Source organism: Sprattus sprattus (assembly GCF_963457725.1).
Source record: "Sprattus sprattus genome assembly, chromosome: 8".
NCBI classification, from domain to species: Eukaryota; Metazoa; Chordata; class Actinopteri; order Clupeiformes; family Clupeidae; genus Sprattus; species Sprattus sprattus.
This window is the reverse complement of record NC_137927.1, coordinates 3,525,523-3,544,327: the sequence shown is the minus strand read 5'-3', so window position 1 is coordinate 3,544,327 and position 18,805 is coordinate 3,525,523. Positions and strand designations below refer to the sequence as shown.

The 18,805-nt window shown below is 39.5% G+C and overlaps 1 protein-coding gene across 1 annotated transcript; it reads right to left on the bottom strand.

Annotated features, from left to right (window-relative positions):
• Positions 1-4,670: 4,670 nt before the first annotated feature.
• spmip2 (sperm microtubule inner protein 2) lies at positions 4,671-5,763 on the bottom strand (the record flags this gene model as incomplete). The annotated part of the gene is made up of 4 exons (XM_080843289.1): positions 4,671-4,740; positions 4,971-5,029; positions 5,314-5,543; positions 5,685-5,763. 4 exons carry the CDS (start codon positions 5,761-5,763, stop codon positions 4,671-4,673), a joined length of 438 nt encoding a protein of 145 aa, XP_080699415.1.
• Between the last annotated feature and the right edge of the window lie 13,042 nt (positions 5,764-18,805).

Here is an 18,805-nt window from a genome sequence, read left to right as displayed (position 1 = left end):
CCACACAGCCAGGCCAGTAAAGGTGTGGATGGAGTATCACCAGATCAGGACCCTGTCATGGCCAGCCCAATTTCGAGACCTGAATCCCATAAAAAACCTCTGAAATGTGATCAAGAGGAAGATGGATGGTCACAAGCCATGAAAAGAAGCCGAGCTGCTTGAATTCTTGCGCCAGGAGTAGCATAAAGTCACCCAACGGCAATGTGAAAGACTGGTGGAGAGCATGCCAAGACACATGAAAGTTGTGATTTTAAATCAAGGTTATTCCACCAAATATTGATTTCTGAACTCTTCCTAAGTTAAAGCATTAGTATTGTGTAGTTTAAAAATGAATATGAGCTTGTTTTCTTTGCATTATTCGAGATCTGAAGACACTGCATCTTTTTGCTATTTTGACCAATTGTCATTTTTCTGCAAATAAATGATCTAAATGACAATATTTTTATTTGAAATTTGGTAGGAATGTTGCCAGTAGGTTATAGAATAAAACAAAAATGTACATTTTACTTTTACACATGCCAATAAATAGTAAAACCAGAGAAACTGATAATTTTGAAGTGGTCTCTTAATTTTTTCCGCGGCTGTATATACAACCTACAATTAAAATAGCACTCAACATTATGGTATCAGTATTGGGTCCGCGTGTGTGTGTGTGTATGTGTGTGTGTGTGTGTGTGTCACGGAATGCACGCAGACTGATGTCCCTTCCAATGAGAGGCGAACGTTTGTCTGCGTGTGTGCGCACAAGTGCAGCGTTAGTTCGTTCCGACTCTCCAGCTGTGTGTGAGGAGTCAGTGTATGTGATAGTGTGGTGTAAAGATACCGGTCACAGAGATCACGTCTGGGATGCCGATGGATGGCAGGCTTAACTCAGTTATGGCTTTCCCAGTGGAATCTCCTTGGGGAAGTAGCTAGCAGGCGAAGTGTCGAGTGGTGATGGCTAGCCTCCTGCGCTAGCCTATCGGGTGTTGTCGCTCACGGCAAAACGTACACTTAACCTAAGTGCTGCCCAACTTTGGCACTGGCACCGTCAAAGTTCTGTTCCTAGCAACGTCACGGGTCTAAACACTATTTAACACATATGGCTTAATTATAAATAATCGTAACTCTGAAACTACCTCTTCCAACTCAACTTTTCTCTTCCTCGCCACACTACTCTTTCTAACGGCTCCTTTGCTCGTGCACGCGAACTCTTGCAGCTTAAAGGCGCAGCCCATATTTGTACCCGTTACAATGTAATAACATGAAAACCCACACACAAAACCACAACTATTATTATGTTCATTCATTCTTTAGCACATAATTACATAACTACCTCAAACATAACTACCTCAAACATAATGCCTGTCAGCTCTTGCAACCAAGCGAATTAGCAGCGAACTAATGTTATCTCAAAGCAGGCTAACCTTAGCACGTAATTATATTTTGTATTTACTTTAGCGACACCTTTTGCTCTTTATTTATCGTAGAAAATCGTACTGTTCACATTCAATGACAGAGAGTAAAACTCGACTAACCTCTTCTCTTTCTTCTTTTATGTTTTTTTTTTTGGCAGCTTGCAATCTCAGTGCATTCAACTTTACATCAGCAGGGATGGGTGAAAAGCAGCGCGAGAACGAGCGCGAGAACGGAGCGCCTGAAAGTCAGCCCACAGCTCCAATGATACTCTTTTCTTTCCAAAGCCTTTCAGTGTTTACTTTCAAGTTTGGTCTAAAGATAGCTGGGATAGATGGGATTCAGATCCAAAAAATGGACATTAATAAATGGACATTACTTTTCTCACCGGTTGTGTGCTTACATTTAGTATTTTCTTTTGCCACCTATTGGATTCCGGTATACAGTTTGTAATACAGTTAGTTCCATACAGTTCTCCACGTGGTGCTAGTTTACGGCGAATGCGACATACAGTTATATAGGCTACAAACTCAGCTGTATTCAAAATTATAACTATTTTGTGTGTATTTTTAAATATGTAGGCTACTGTGTGTGATGAGTGTCTGAAACCAATCTTAAATTGAAACGGCCATGTGTGCAGAGAAAGGAATCTCATCCACCACAGTGACCCTCATAAGAACAGTGGCGCCTCCAGAAAATTATTCCAGGGGTGGCCAGTGGGGGCCACAGCAAATCTTAGGGTGGCGTACAAAAAAAAAAAAAAAAACATAACCCAATTTAATAATCTACTATTTATTCTAATAAATCTATATCTATGTAATATGGTGTATACAGACATATTTTGATCTCTTGACTGTTAATGGCAACTCTCAAACAAGCAATCTTGTTTTACATGTGTACGTATACTATACAGTAGCCTATTTCACAGTAGCTAAATAGTAGTACCATTTATATAACTGTACTTTTCCTTGACAATTACTGTAGTTTAATTTTTATGTTTAAATGAACAGTACATTTGAAAACACCCCAAAAATATTTTGGATATTGCTTTATTGTGCAGTGCACAGATTTACAGCACATGTTATAATAGGTCCATTTAAATAGACAGTTAAACTATTAAAACAATTAAACAGTTCCATCTTATAATATTGCCTAAATATATTCACAAGCTTGCCATTTTCAACAAAATCTGTATGAACAGAAATTAAACATTAAAAAAACAATGGACAATACATGAACAGTTCAGATACATTAATTTGGATTGCTTTGTTTTTCCTTGAAAATAAAATTAAGATTGCACTTTGATAGAGCAAATGACCAAAAACATGTAGCCTAATCTTCTCAACCGAAATTATCCTCAGGCATTCCTATCAAACTTTCGGATTCCTGGTACATTGAAACATGATGCCATTACATTACTGATGTTAGCCTATCTGAAATATCCATTTCAGTAGCAAGGATATCTATTTTATCTCTGTAACTTTACCTGCTGGCCCAGGAACCGTCGCTGCCACGGCGTGTTCTGTCCCTGATCTATCCACCTCTTACAGTTCATTGCCTGTTCCTCCTCATTCTCATTCTCCCCTGGCTGTTTTTCCGTTTTTCGTTTCATCCTCTGAAAATTGACACACCATTTCAGTATTAGTTGTTAGCTATGCTAACTTTCCCGCTTAGCAATGCTAGCGTGAATTCAACAATAATAAAAACGTAATGAGTAAGTTCAGTTTTAAGAATGAAGTAAACATATGTATGTATTTCCTTTGAGAGTTCACCATTGTGTGATATACATACCCACTAGAAGTTTTCTCGTCGGAAATGTTGTCCAAGTGCTGTTCAAAAGGTGTTGTCCAAGTGCTGTGTACTACTACGGTCTCCGTCTTCCACGTTTCCTTCAAATCTCTCATAGCAATCACCAACAAGCAACGTCAGGGAGGGGGAGCTAGCTACAAAGTCAGCAAGAGCAGCGCGCTGTATCTGGCTACAAAATCGTTTTCACATTACGAACAACTATATTGTGAATTTAAAAAAAATCTCGAGTACATTAAATATTTAAAATAAATATGCATAATAAAATTTGTCTTAGGGGTTGCAAATGGGGTTGCAAAGAATGATTTTGGGGTGGCAGCAGCCACCCCTCGCCACCCCTTGGTGGCGCCACTGCATAAGAATGAGTGTGACACACGTCCTTCATGATATCATTTACTTTTAATGGGACCAGTTTGGAACATACAGTGACATTTTATGAAACTGATATTTGGTTCATACACAAAAACATCCTTCTTTATTGCCTCATGGGTGAACGTGGACTGCAGTGCTTTTGCTCTGCTCATCTGCTGTGTTCTGTCCGGGGGAGAAGGAACATAGTGCTGGACTGAAATGTACCCATCGCCTTTCTCTGGGCAAAGTGTTTCTATGGGGAGAGAGGGAGATAGAGCAGGAGATAGAGAGGGAGAGGGAGAAGGAGAGAGAATGAGTGAGTGAGTAAGGGAGGGAGAAAGAGACAGCGTCACAGAGCTAACACATTAAGTTTTATAATCCTACTCCAGGGACTCACTAGACAGTTTTTCTACTTGAAGAGAATCTTTATGAGTTCATTTAAATATGTCAGAGCAGGGAGAAACCAACAAACATGGATGTGTGAGGATCCCCTGCTGCGGGTTTGAGAACACAGTCAAAGCCAGATGTGTCAGTCTACTGCTGTGTGGGAATATATGAAGGGGCTGAGAGATTAATTTACAAACTGGTGGATTTCAAACAAGGACAGACTGTGTCACTGACTTCAAGCAGGACTTGCACATCACATCTACTGCCTTTGGAGCAAATCATTTAAGCAGAACATTTTATGTGTCTTTGTTGATTGTTACTTTGTTGCATGGCAACATTCCCTATGTGGCTAAATGTTTTAAGTGGAAGAAGTCAACTATATAAATGGAATGGCTCGTTTCACTTGAGTTACTCTTTTCATTTATTCTGGCTGATATAGCTGTACATATGAACATACACTTTAAAAATAGGCTATATTACATGTTGTGAAAATATTAAAAAAAATTGGCCTACCTTTTTCAGCCAAGCTGAAAACTTTAATGCAACATTATAATTGGTGAAGAAGATTTTCTTTACCATATGGAACCAGTACCACTAGTCTGGCAAAGTGGGTGGATTGTATGAACAAATGGGTGAGTAAGTGATTGCATGGTCATCTTACACCAGACTTTCTTGGGGCCTGACCTGAAATGCGGGCGTGTTGTGTTCACAACAGGAACTCTCTGGTTTTTCTACTGGGTCCAAGCCATCAAGCCTCTGGCGCCCACAGGTTGCCTGTCCAGAAAGTGGGGCGGCTCAAACCTGCGTGGGAGTCAGGCAGGAAGTGAATAATGGATGCAGAAACAGAAGGCCAGCAGGTGCTGCAGTGGTCTCTGCGCTGAGACTCAATCAGCACTCTCAGGTAATGAATACTGCCTCCAGGAAACACTAGTTTGCAGAGTCACACAGCTTGTGTGTGTGTGTGTGTGTGTGTGTGTGTGTGTGTGTGTGTCTGTGTCTGTGTCTGTGTGTCTGTGTGTGTACCAGCCTACCATGGATTTTGATATCTGTGAGTCGTTCTGTCTTCCGCTGCTGTGCGAAATTCACCGCACTGTGGAAAACAATGTGAATATTGTTAAGTTACACACACACTCAAGTCATAAATAAATATAAATATACCCAAACCACCCAGCAAACTTCACTACCATATAACCCGTTAGGATGATATGAATATATATATACATTTATACAAGTAGCCTACTTAGTTCATTTGACACAGGAGATCATGAAAGGATGTGGAAGCATCTGAATGCATTAAATAAAATTAGTCAGGACAAAGTAACGCGCATATTTAAGGTTTTCCCGTGGCCTAAATAGGGTGATAGGGTAGGCTACCTTAAATTGGTTATCAGTGAGCAGAGTTCTTGCGTTCAGGGCACCGCTATACTGAACGCCCCAGCCCACACCGCAAACATAGCCGTGCTTCGACAAGGGCGGCAGGCTGCCGGGGGCAGCTCGGAACAGGTAGTCCAGGTCTCCGGAGCCCTCGGGAGATAACGGGCCAATTCCAATGAATCGCGGGAAGTCGTGTTGTTTTGTCCGGTAATCCCCTATTCCGTCAGGACCTACAAAACAAACGAAATGTTTTTTTTTTTTTTCCAAGTTCAGTAAAACTTATAACAGTTTGGTTTGAATACAATTCATAAATTTAGTTCATGCGTTTGACGAATGAATGGATGGAAATATCAATAGGTGAACGGGCCTACCTGTGAATATCATTCTTTGTCCATAACGTGGCGATTCATTTGGACTGGACGGGTTAGCGTGGTGAAGAACCCTTGCCATTATGCCCCCGAACCCTGCAAGCGCACCCTGGTGCAGCCAACCGATTGTGGTCTACAGTGCGCACAGACGGATACACTCAGGAGTGTACCATTTGCGCGTAGGACGTTGCCATGGTAGTGACTGTTGCCGCTATATCAACGTAATACAAGCGGCTAATGGTTAACTACGCTTATGACGGCTTGTTGAATGTCCTTTTGTGACGGGTTCTTCTGAACCTCAGTTGATATTTGACTTACATATGAATTCGTATTAGTAGTTCAATGTGCATGTCATGCTGTGTCACGTTGCGACAGACTCGCAAGATAGTGGACGACGGATGCACCGAGAACAGCAACGCGTTCCATATCTGTGTAGGCCTAAGGCAGAATACAATGTTAAAATGAGGTTTACTTGAGCTTTACATGGCCTGAAGACACAGGAAAATACCATTGGATTGGTTGGAGATTATGGCATTTAAGCAACCATATGTGGTCTCTTCACCCTTTAACTCATTCTGTTTGACTCCTTTACTAACTCTCTCCCCCTCTAACTCTCTCTTAGCTCTTACTCTTTCTAACTCTCTCTTACTTTAATTTTCTCTAACTCAAAGTCTCTCTAGCTCTCCCTCTAACTCGAAATATTTCCCTCTAACTCTCTCTCTTACTCGAAATATTTTACTCTAATTCTCTCTCTAAATCTCTTGCTCTTCCTCAAACTATCTTACTCTCTTTCGCTCTTTCTCTCTCTTCATTTCACCATTTGATCTCCCCATCTTATCTCTTTTTCTAATTCACTCATTCAGGTGGGGATGAATTTCTTTATATATGTGATCCATTCATGGTTTATGAGGTTTATTTGGTCATTCAAGTGTATTTGGTTTAATTGACGTGCACAGGAATTTTGAAGGGCAGTTGCTCTGCCTTGGAAAAAAGGGGCAACACATTCATTTTTGTCACCGCCGCTGCCACGCCCCTGTCTTCTGATCGCAAATTTTGCCAATATCTATCTATAAATCCAGGAATCTCTGTGTGTCAGTCTGTCTAGGGCGTATCTCCCTGACGGTAGTTACGTTAGTTATGAGATTTAGTAGACTCAGTAGATGAATGAACGCATGGTCAGTGGTCTAGGCTCTAGGCTAACCACACGACTGTTCTACACTGTAAAAAATGATTTGGCCTTTTTGTTATCTTAACTTAAACTTTTTTGTCAAATTGACCTGTATTCACCAGTGTTGTTCAGATAACTTAATAATCTGTGTTTTTGTCGTGTAAACTAATGACACAATTGCAATGAGTTGATACAAATTAATATTTCTTGTTGGTTCAACAACCGTCATTAGTTCACCTGCCTCTGGCTCTGCGTCACCTTTCGCACGCATGCGCAGATATACCCCGCGTGAATTCCTTTGATTTTCTTTATGCTGAGCCAACCGCCGCCAACAGCCACAAAAAATAAGAAGAACAAGAACAGAAGTTCGACATTTTGTGCTTGGATGGAAATGTTGTAGGCTCAACCAACGTGGTTTTATGGTGAGTAAAGTTCGCTTTAAGAATTCGTTTTTATTTCTTTATGATTTCAGTTTTGTTTGTAGGGGGGAATAGAAACAGAAAATAGATGATGGTTAAATCCGTGGTAAACTGATAGTGCAAACTCACAAGCTAAGCACTTGCTAACCGAAATTGTATTGAAGATTAGCTGGCTATCATACAGTAGCTAGCTAGATAGACGGTTTGCATTATGCAGGACCAGCTGCAAGAAAACGTCGACTAGATCACATTATCTTAAAATTGGTTTGAAACATATATTTGTTCACTTAAAGGACAAACGGTAATTTTCTGGGAAATGTTTATCAATGTACACTGTCCCTTTTCAAATAAACGCATAAATAAATAAATAATTAACGGAAAAGTATTAGCATTAGGCTATATTACATTCCTTTGTAACCATTAATGCTAGCTAGCTGGTTGCAAGAAGGACTGGTTAGCCAAGTACATTGCTAGCTCATGTTAAGCCTGTTATGCTTGAATTGTGGCTGTTGAGGGCAGTTTTGGTCGTTTGAGGGCAGTTTTAATGCAGTGTTTTTATTCTGGCTCATAAGGCAGAAGTTGTGGTTAAGTTAGCTAGCTAAGCTACTCATGATCATGTGCATGTGAGAGAGCACCATGCCGTCATTTGGCTCAAGCACCACAATTGAAAGCTCCAAAATGACTCAATTTAGCAATAACATTAAATGAATGATGGATCATTTATTGATAACTGAATAATTTAATATCTTTTTAACAATACTTTATTGGGAACACATAGCCTCATAAAAAGTATTGTATGGCACGGATTTGCCTGCAAGAACCAATGTGGCTCTTTATGACAATCCATTGATTAAATATTGTATTGTTATTTTCAAAAGACAGTATTGAAGTGCAGAAAAATGCATTGGCCTCTCTAGGTGATATCTCAATGCTTGTAATGGTCTTTTAATCTTTATCATCTTTTAATTGAAAGTATGTGTATGGCTATCTTTTAAATTCAATTCTGGTATTTTTTGCCCTTTAGATATGCTAACACTATAATTTCTTTTCAACAGAAATATATGGTTGTACTGGACCAGGTAGACTGGCTAATTCATGTTTTGGAGCTGTAAGTTTTGCACATTTTCTTGGGGAAATCAACGCATTCATGATTTCAAATATTATAAATGTAAGCATTGTCATTATGGAAGCTCTTGCCCTTTGCCCTGTATATACATAGACTGTCACTGTACCTTCAGAAGAAGAAGATAGTAAAAGTGCTTATTGTTCCTCAAAAAACTTAATTCATTGTTGAACCTTTAGCAGCATGGTTTGTGGAGCACCTCCGATGCTTTGAACTGTGCAAGAGCCAGGCCTTTGACATCACCATCATAGACCCTCAGGATCTAAATGACTACCCTCCACTCTCACTATACACCATTCGAGGAGGGCATCTCATCTCTCCAAAGGCTTTTCTGCTCCACCGAGGTACAGCACTAGTATTTCATTGTAGTAGTTTGTGAAAATCATATGTTGACATACCATGGAACATTTCAGTGTTTGTTTTATCTTTAACCCCGAATGTTTGGTTGTGTGTGTGTAGAGCCTTGATCTACATGTGGATGGTTTGCTTGGAAGTTCAGCCTGAAGTTTAAAATGGGGAACTTCAGGAAGAAGCTGCACATTACTGGCTGTAAGAGTGTGAGAGTGAAGATGAAGAGTTTAGAGTGTGAGATGAAGAAAAGGACTGTGGACTGGAAAGAAGTTGATGCCCTTATGGACAGCACATTTTCTTTAAGGCGAAAGGAAGTGATCGAGGACGAGCCTTTGGTTAAGGATGTGAAGAGCAGATGGCCTGCTTTGTTTACAGCGAAACAGGTTAGTATCCTTTCTTGAAGCGGGGGTTACTTTCTTAAAAATAGAATTGCATTGAAACATAAATGATAAAGATAGTTGATCCACGTGTTTCTGTTTTGTTGTATAATATATTCCCATTGTGTGCCTTGCATTTGATTAGATTCCGGCAGAATTCAGACGTATAGTGTCCATAGACCTCAAGAAGACCTTTTTTGATCGACTTGATGAGTATGTGCCAAGATTCTTGCGTTTGTACAAGACGAGAGATGGCATTGAAGAGCTCAAGAGCCTTGTCCAGTCTCTTGATGATGATGTGAGTATTTGTTTTTCTAAAATTAAACCAAAATTTCCTTCACAGTGTTTCATGTCTGTTAGAAATCATATTCTCATGTGACACTTATGCGACTAGATGATCAGAGATTCTGTTCGGAATATTCAGTGTGCCCTATTGCAGAACTCGAACCAACGTAGGAGAGCTTTGTCCTTCTTGGCCTTCCTTACTTCCTGAGAGAGCAGCCCTCTAAGTTCTTCAAGATATGTGAGGTATGTGAACATCTCTTTGTTGTTAGATTTGAGAGGTTACAGTTTAAACGAAGAATTAGCAGTTTAATAGGGACATCTTGAGTATGTACGAGGTAAACCTATTGGGCTGGAATTCCAAATAAGTTAGATGGGTGTTGGATCCATTTGAAATAATACATTAATTCCGAATAATGTGATGAATTTAAGTTGATTGATGAAGTTTATAACGAAAGGAAGGGAGGAGCAATGTTCATATAATTCCCGCCAACCAGAGCACAACAGGTACACAACTAGCCCAGCCACCTGCCACATGCATTGACAATTCTTTTGGGATTGGCCCCGCCTGCTCACTGTTTCCATGTCTGCCTTATGCTCCCGGATTCCTGCCCTGCTTATTTGCCTACGTTACGTACCTTATGGATAACCTATAACCAAGAATACCTACCTAAGTTCCTGTACTTACCTTCTTAACTGTTGGATAATCTATAAGTCATTTACATGTGGGTAATTCGTTAATTTTGTTTCTGGCCCAAGTGTTTCTTATAAAGTGTGAAAGCGTTCACTTTAAAGAGGTACTAACTAAACTATTTTTGGTCCTTTGAGTTCTTGAAACAGCTGTTATGTTACCGTTATTCGACTTTTCACTGATGAAATACATTGTTAACCAACAAATGCCGTTGAAGGCTGTGTTTTGTGTCCTATTGTAATTCCTTTCTTTCTTCCCTGATTAGCCAACTCACAAAGAAGATAAAATGGTCGAAGGGATAAATCGTTCTTCTTGACCTGAAGGATGTGCTGTACACCTTTGCTATTCTTTTTGGTCTTCTATATGCCCTAAACATTGGTTATCCCAAGGAGTTACGGTACACCTGCGAGGTCATCCAAAAAGTTGTGATGAACATTGGTGGAGACACCTGCTCTGTGAGAGTTCACGGACTACGGAACAAACTCCTGTGTAAACCTCTCTAAGAGTAGTATATACTTTTACATACTGTTAAATGTGCATCACTTCTATACTGTTACATACTGTTAAATGTGCGTCATTTATATGAAGTGCATCACTTATATACTGTTATTCATAGACTCATCTAAACTTTGTTAGTAATGTCAGACACACACACACACACACACACAATGTTCTCGTATTCGACTCAAAACACTCTCATATTACATGTAACTTGTAAAAGATGGTCATTATTTTAATCTGAAATAAATATAAATGTTATGTATTCTTGTACATTAAGTTGTTTGCTTATTTATGTATGTTATCAGTTTTGTCAGAATAGCTGGTAGAGCAAAGAAAAGGGCTTTTGTCATGTTAACTTAAGCAATGAGTTAAGAGAACTTAGATTTTTAAGGCAACCAAGTCAATTTCTTGAAATGTTATTACAGCAAGGTATATTGAGTTGAGAGAATTTAGATTTTTAAGGCAACCAAGTCAATTTCTTGAAATGTTATTACAGCAAGGTATATTGAGTTGAGAGAACTTAGATTTTTAAGGCAACCAAGTCAATTTCTTTAAATGTTATTACAGCAAGGTATATTAGGTTAACATGAGTAAGATCCTAGTCAAGACAAATTAAACTTTAAAGTTGAGTTAACGTAAACTGAGGAGTTGACTCAATGCATCCCATGCTCAAATGAGTTGATATGATGTATAATTTCAAGTCACATTAACTAAAGATAATGTTGTGTTAACAAAGATTCTTGAGTTAATAGAACACTGTCTGATTTAGAATTTTAGTCAGATCAACAAGCTATCTTTAGTTGAAGCAACTTGATTACCGCGTTGTGCTAACTTAATATATGAGTTTCAATTAACTCAAAATTTTAAGGCAACCAGGTTACTTACTTTTTTAAGTTAAAACAACAAATCCTTTTTTACAGTGTATGACTATAACATCATTCACGTCGCGCGGGTCCGCCCCTCTTTCTCTGAATTACTACAGTAGCCCATAAAGCAACGAAAACAGGTAAGAGACATTTTTGTAAGTAGGTAGGCTATAGGCTAGGTGCAGAGATGGGCAGTATTTCAATTACTTGTATTTGAAATACTAGTTAATTTACTTTTGAGTATTTTGAAATTTGTATTTGATAGGGCCGATAAAAAATCGAATGTAATTTGTAACAAAATACTTTAGAGTGGAGTAATTTTGTATTTAAAATACTCAAAATACTTTCTCCAGTGTTAAGGAAGAAGGAAAAACATTTTCTGTCTGATTCTACCACTAGACCATCTGATCTGCCTCTGAATGTCATTGTCGAATCAGGCATCAGTCAATTTGCCAAAAGTGGTGCTTCTTATGGCCCGCCCCTTTTTTGGGCGAAGAGGAAATTACCCCAGATCTCTCTCATTGACTCTCATGTTAAATCCATTTTTTTCACAAAACAGGGCTGTGGTCGAAAACTTAGATAGCTGTCTTGATCCTTGTCAATTTATCTTCATTAGTACACCGACTAAAAGGAGGTTCTTTCAAAGAGCGAATCCAGTTGTTGCACTGAACGTTAGCCATCTTGACAGAATGTGACTTGATCAAAGCCGTATGAAGTCCTTATACGCAATTACGTATGACGAAAGCACGGTGGGGATAGCCCTCCCGGAAGCCATAGAGATTGCAATGAGATCCCAGTTTTGGGAAAACATGAAAGTCACACAGCTGCTGCCTGCAAAAATATATATATACAAAATCAATCAAGTTGTTTTTTTCAATCAAGCTTTTTTATAGCCTGTATTCCAGACCGAACCCCGCCCACAACATTTTGGTCTGGAATTCGGTCTGGCACTGCTCCGTTGGGGAGAAATTATCACAGATCCGAAACGGATCTAGCCAATCAAATTGTCAGGGCGGGCTTTATACGATGATGGACAGATGGCTTGAGTTGAATTAACGGTAGATTTGAAATCATTCCAAGATGGCGGCGTCTCGAGAGCCTGTTAGTGGGAAATATTTTATGTGAATTAAGCTATCTACACGACTTTTTTATGTCTACGTTGACTCGGTTAGTTGTGTATGTGCAACAAGAATGTAAGTCTTAACTGAAGCTCTCTAGCACATTTTTGTTAGGTAATTGTTAACGCTTAGACCAAAAATCCATTGAATCACATAGTAGCTAGCTAGCCTTGCTGCTAATAAGAATAATGTGAGCATGCATATCTCACAGATATTGACAGCGCATTAATTTTGAAAGAGGAACAGAGAAACGCAAATAAGGCATTATTCTTGTCGATGGAAAAGATGTTTTTGCCGTCCTTCCTACGGTATCCGGTAAAAGTTTAATGTATTAGATGGTCATACTACGTTTCTCTGATTGGTTCTAGGTATCCAATTGAGCGAAGAGGCATTTTCTCTCCGGCGGTTACAAACATGAAAAAAAGGATACGAGACTCAAATGTTTGGGAACCACTGCCTTACAACACTGACAAGGGCCCGTCATAATAGCCTGCACCTGGGCCCGTGGTAACTTCATTACGCCACTGAATAGCCCAAACCTGAATGTTCTGCTATACCAAATTGTGAAAACTGAAAATTCAGAAAAAGTATTTCCTGTATTTTTTAAATTACAAAATACATGTATTTTATTTTGTTAATTTTTTTGGCAACAGTATTTTGTATTTTATTTTGATACATTTATTTGAAGGGTATTTTGTATTTTGTATCAAAATACATTTTGATGTATTTTTGCCCATCTCTGGCTAGGTGCACGAAATACTCAGTGTGGGCAGTTTGTTTCCTGTTTAGCCAGGTGTATTTGAACCTGCCGCTATTCTGAATGTAATTAGCGTCTACACGGACCTGGTTAGGTGTTGCACCTAGTGAATCAGCGTTACGATAAAGAAGGACATGTAGACACTAATTACATTAGATTTATAGATAGATAATACGGGGCACTTTTTAAATATCATTATTTTGAGATCCGGGGCTAGAATCTCTGAGAACACTTTAATGTAAGACCCTTGGTAACCAATAACAGTTTACCATTCATTATACTCTGAAAGGTATGATGGTCCCATATGGTTTCCATTCAGACCATGTTTGATCTATAGGAAACTCACCTTGTTTCACTGCTGTATGTAGTCTGTGTTTTCTTGTTCCAGTAGGCTATCTATAAATCCAGGAATCTCTGTGTGTGTGTCAGTCTGTCAGTCTAGGGCGTATCTCCCTGACGGTAGTTACGTTAGTTATGAGATTTTGCATGTAGCTTACGCATGTCATGAACCTGTGCATCCTTGATTTTGAAGATTTTTGAATTCATAGTTCGCGAGATATTTGTATTTTACCGTTTCCCGTAGGCACTAATGGGTTATCGTTTCCCGTAGCACCGAAATTACGTCACAAATTACGTCACAAACAATATCAGCGGTATTAAAACTATCCTGCCTTCACTCAAGTTAAGAATAGCGTTGGATACCATAAGGAGGTCCGCATTCAAATTCTTCTTGGTGAACAGATACAGACTTTTGCTCAGGTAGCCTAATCTTAAGACAGTGATTGATTTTATCTATTCGTTTATATAAGCTTCTTTATATTAAGTTTCAAAGTAATGTCTAGAGTTGTACAGTCATCTAACAGACAGGGAATAGTAATCCACGCGTAATCCAAACGCAAACGATAAAATAGAAATATCTCGCGAACTATGAATTCAGAGAGAGAGTTGTATAGAGTAAAATTCATGCGTTTTGCATATGCCATGAATAAGTGCTGTAATCACAGTTACATTTCAACCATGCTTATGAAATGAGTTTGCCAAGTTGTAAGTCAAATAAGTGCAGAAATGTACTGTAAAAATACGCTATCTATCTATAAATCCAGGAACCTGTGTGTCTGTCTGTCAGTCTGTCTACGCATGTCATGAACCTGTGCATCCTTGATTTTGAAGATTTTTGAATTCATAGTTCGCGAGATATTTGTATTTTACCGTTTTCGGTAGGCACTGTAGTGAGGCACTATGTAGCGGACCCGCGCGACGTGAATAATGTCATAGTCATAGAACAGTCGTTGTCATAGATGTTACCCCAGCTGATGCGTATGGGCCTGGCATGTAACCAACTCTCATTACCATGTTAAGTAGTATATTGTAGTTTGATGTATTTGTATAAGAGTTAGCTTTCTATTCAATGTTGATGGTAAGCCTAGACCAGTGACCATGCGTTCATGCATCTACTGACGCAATGAGAGAGGTTTTCAGATGTGTCCCGATGTATCTGTTGTAATTCGTGTGTAGACTTTGTTTTCTCATTATTGCAATATTATAAACCTCAGTCTGCATTTACCCTGGCTGGGAGAGGCTGTCATTCGGAAGATACTGTGTGATCGCCTTTGCTCTGTGTTCATTAAACCTGTCAGAGTGTATGAATAAATGGCTGGGTGCCAATCAAAATCACAACGCAAGAGTGGCCGCTACAAATGGTAGCTTATATTGATAAGCCTCGGAGGCTTTCAGATTGTACATTGCTTTCCCATCTGTTGCTATGGAGTCCACGAAATACGCGCAATTCTCGCTGTAAGTTATGTCGGGCCAAGTCGTCATGTTATCCTCCCAGTTCTGCACTGAACAACAGCTAGCCTACACCTACGTCTGCTAACACTACAGAATGCATAATTCCTACGGGCACTGCACTAGTCATTTTAAACTCACTAACCGCCGCTGCCACGCCCCCGTCATCTGATCGCAAATTTTGCCAATATCATTTTAAACTCTCGCTTACCGTTGCTGCCACACCCCCGTCCCCTGATCGCATATATATATATACAGTATTTCCTTCGGAGGGGCAACTTCAGTCGAGGAGGGCAAACGGGCAGTTGCCCGAGGAACCTTAGCCCACTCCTGTGCACGTCCCTGCCCAACCTGTTCATTCAATCATTATTATTTACTGTTGCATCTAAAATAACTTTCAGTGCCGTTACACAACATTTCTGTAAGATAAGGAAAGATTCAATGTGTGGCAGAAAGAAGTAGTTCCTCAAACAAGTCTGTTTGTTTAAATCTTACTTTAAATTAATGAAATAAATCGATCAATTATGTTTCGACTCCACATCACATAATTGTTTTCTTCAGAAAAAAAATTAAACATAAAAAAATAAACAAACAGAATCACTTACTATTTTGTATATGTTGAAATGTATATTGTCGAAATATCAGTCCCAATGATACTGAAAATATTATTTGCTGTTCCGTTCTGTTTTTCAGGCAAGTTAAGTAAACTTAATTGTCATTCAGACTCATCATAAGTGTGATATACAGTGTTGTGAAATAATATTGCACATGGACCTTCAGCAGTAAAAAAAAAAAAAAAAAAAAAACATCACCACATATTTTTTTTTAATGGAGGCTATAGTTGTTAGCAGAATCAGACTCATTATCTTATATCATTTTTGTCAGTAAACTCAATGGCTTCTGCCACCACCTTCCTATTCCCTGTGATTCATGCTACATATGTTCTCCATCACCCTCAAGTGGTCATGGTGGAAATTGCAACCCCCACTCGGAATTGTCCGCAAGAGGTGGAGAAATAAGGAAAGTTTGGAGAAGAGTAGAGAGAAACGTTTTGCGCTCAACCTGCTTAGGGATGCTTCAATATGTGCGCCACACTGCCTTCTAGTGGTGATGAAAGGGACTGCATTATGTTCTTGGACATGTAACAAATTAGATTGTGTTTGTTTAGATTAGATTAGATACAACTTTATTGTCATTGTGTGTACAGGAACAAACTCAATGATTTGCAGTACCCATGCTTCCTTACATTACTCCTCTATATGACTCACAACTGCTTCAGTTTCTCTCAAATCTGAACCTGGGTCATGATCTATGAGAGAAAATATAATGCAAGAAATAAAAAAAAGATGCATAGCTCTGTTATAAGCTAAGGTGGGGGTAAGGGAAGAGAAGAGAAGAGAAGAGAAGAGGACAATGGCATAGGTCTGTTTATCTGACCCGTGCTGTCAAATTCACGGAGGGTTGTGAAATTATATAGAAAGCACAATTCTTAAAATCAACATGTTTCAGAACATGTGTGAAAATCACGTAACATCATAACATGTTTCAGAACACTGTGTGGAAATCACGTAACATCATAACATGTTTCAGTACACTGTGTGGAAATCACGTAACATCATAACATGTTTCAGTACACTGTGGAAATCACGTAACATCATAACATGTTTCAGAACACTGTGAAAATCATGTAACATCATAACATTAAAAAAAACTGTTGTTTCAATCACTGTCTTTCAAAATACAACTGTAACCACAGGTACAGACATGATCTCGAACAGGTCAAAAAAGATTACTCAATTAAAGTAAGATCGTCAACTACCCATACAGTAGAGCTAGGAGCATATACTCTGTGGCTGAGGGATATCACAAAAGTTTGTCTGCTTCAGAATAGCATGAAGACAGCAATTTCAGAAACTCTTTTTTTGTAATGCATTGCAATACACAGAATTACTTTGCCTCAAAACACAGAGGCACGCATACACACAGACACACACAAGCCCCTGGGCCCATTGATCTTGCAGGGGTTTCTCAGGTCAACCTAGCGCAAACAAAGCAAGTCTTTGTAAAGCTGCACGCCTAGAAGGAGCGGTTCTATTTGTCTGAATGGTTTTGTGTTAAAGATGGAGGCAAATCGCATTAGCTGGCTCTCCTGCAGTCCTCTTGGGCCCACTAATGAGAGTGCTGGTGTGACAGACACAAATGGACCTGAGCTAAATGTGTAATTAATGACTTCTGGGAAGAGATGAGAAGAAAGGTCAGAAAGACAACAGAGCAGAGAATGCTGGATGAGGAATGGTAACCTCTAATGCATGTGGGCACTGAATACACACACACTCACTCACACACACACACACACACACACACACACACACACGTATGAGAGAATGCTGGATGAAGGAGTGGGAGACTAATGAACGCAGGCAAAGAAACAAATAGACACAAACACAGCAGCTCTTGCAGCAAACCTATAGGGTTATGGTTACACAGGCTGCAGCTAGCACTCATAGGTAGCACAAACCTATAGGGTTAGGGTTCCTAGCACTCATGGGTAGCACGAGCACCTGCATAGGGCTGGATACAGCTTCTCTCAGTATTTTCCAATAAGGGTGTTTTTGGTTGTCTCTTGCCGTCACATTATGAGACATACCATGCCATGTTTTCATGGAATCCCCGTGCAAGATAGTCAATCTTTCATGATATAGGACAAAACACAAAGATAAGCCAACGTTTAGCAACACTGCAACATTTTAAAAGAGGCTGCGACCAATAGATAAAACCTTTACATTTCCTGTTGTCCGGGTCCTTGTGCCGTAGTTTTTTGCAATAGCCATATCCTGCCTATAGGTGGCACTAGCTATGTCCATTCAGAGACCACAGGGTGCATGCAGGGAGCAAACAGTAAAGTCACTGGTTGAAGTGTTAGCATTTGCAAACCTTAAGGTACTACTTTTGTGCGGCAGACGATGGGTGGTCAACAAAGAGGCTCATTCTGCATCCAATGCCTTTCCATTGTCTTTCTTAGCCCTGTTCTCCACTTCATACCATTTTAACCTTGAGGGTAATTGCAGGGTGGCACAAGTGCATGTTTAGGGACTAGGACTGTCTTGCACATGGTTCCTTGGGCACCATGCATTAGGAGTGGAAACACTGGTAACACATCAGACATACATCCCAGTAGAGGGCAGTGCAGGACTGGATATGAGAGGTGGAGAGGTAGAGAGCGAGAGAGAACGTAAGAGATGGCGCTGATAGTGAAAGACACTAAGAGGGGAGTGAAAAGGTGGATAAAGAAAAATAGATTGGGGGAGCGAGAAGTGGAAAGTGGGTATTTGAAGGGAGGCTCATTTGTTTATGGAGATAAGGGTAAAATGCAGTCACTTGCATTTGTGTAGATCAGATTTGACCTAAACACAAGCACCTGGTAAAATAATCAAAAGCAGAGACTTAAGTGGAGAGAACAAAGTGGATAAGATTAGCTAGAGAAGGCCATGTGGAAATACGAGTCTGGAAAAGAGTTGGAGGTAAGATCATGAGACAAAGTTAGGTAGCGATAGGGTATTAGAGAGAAAGCAATCACTGGAAAAAAGAGATATGTTTTTGGAAGAGAATGAGTGAAAGACGAAAGTGATTTAGAAACAGAGAGAGAGAGAGAGAGAGTTAGAGAGAGAGAGAGAGAGATAGAG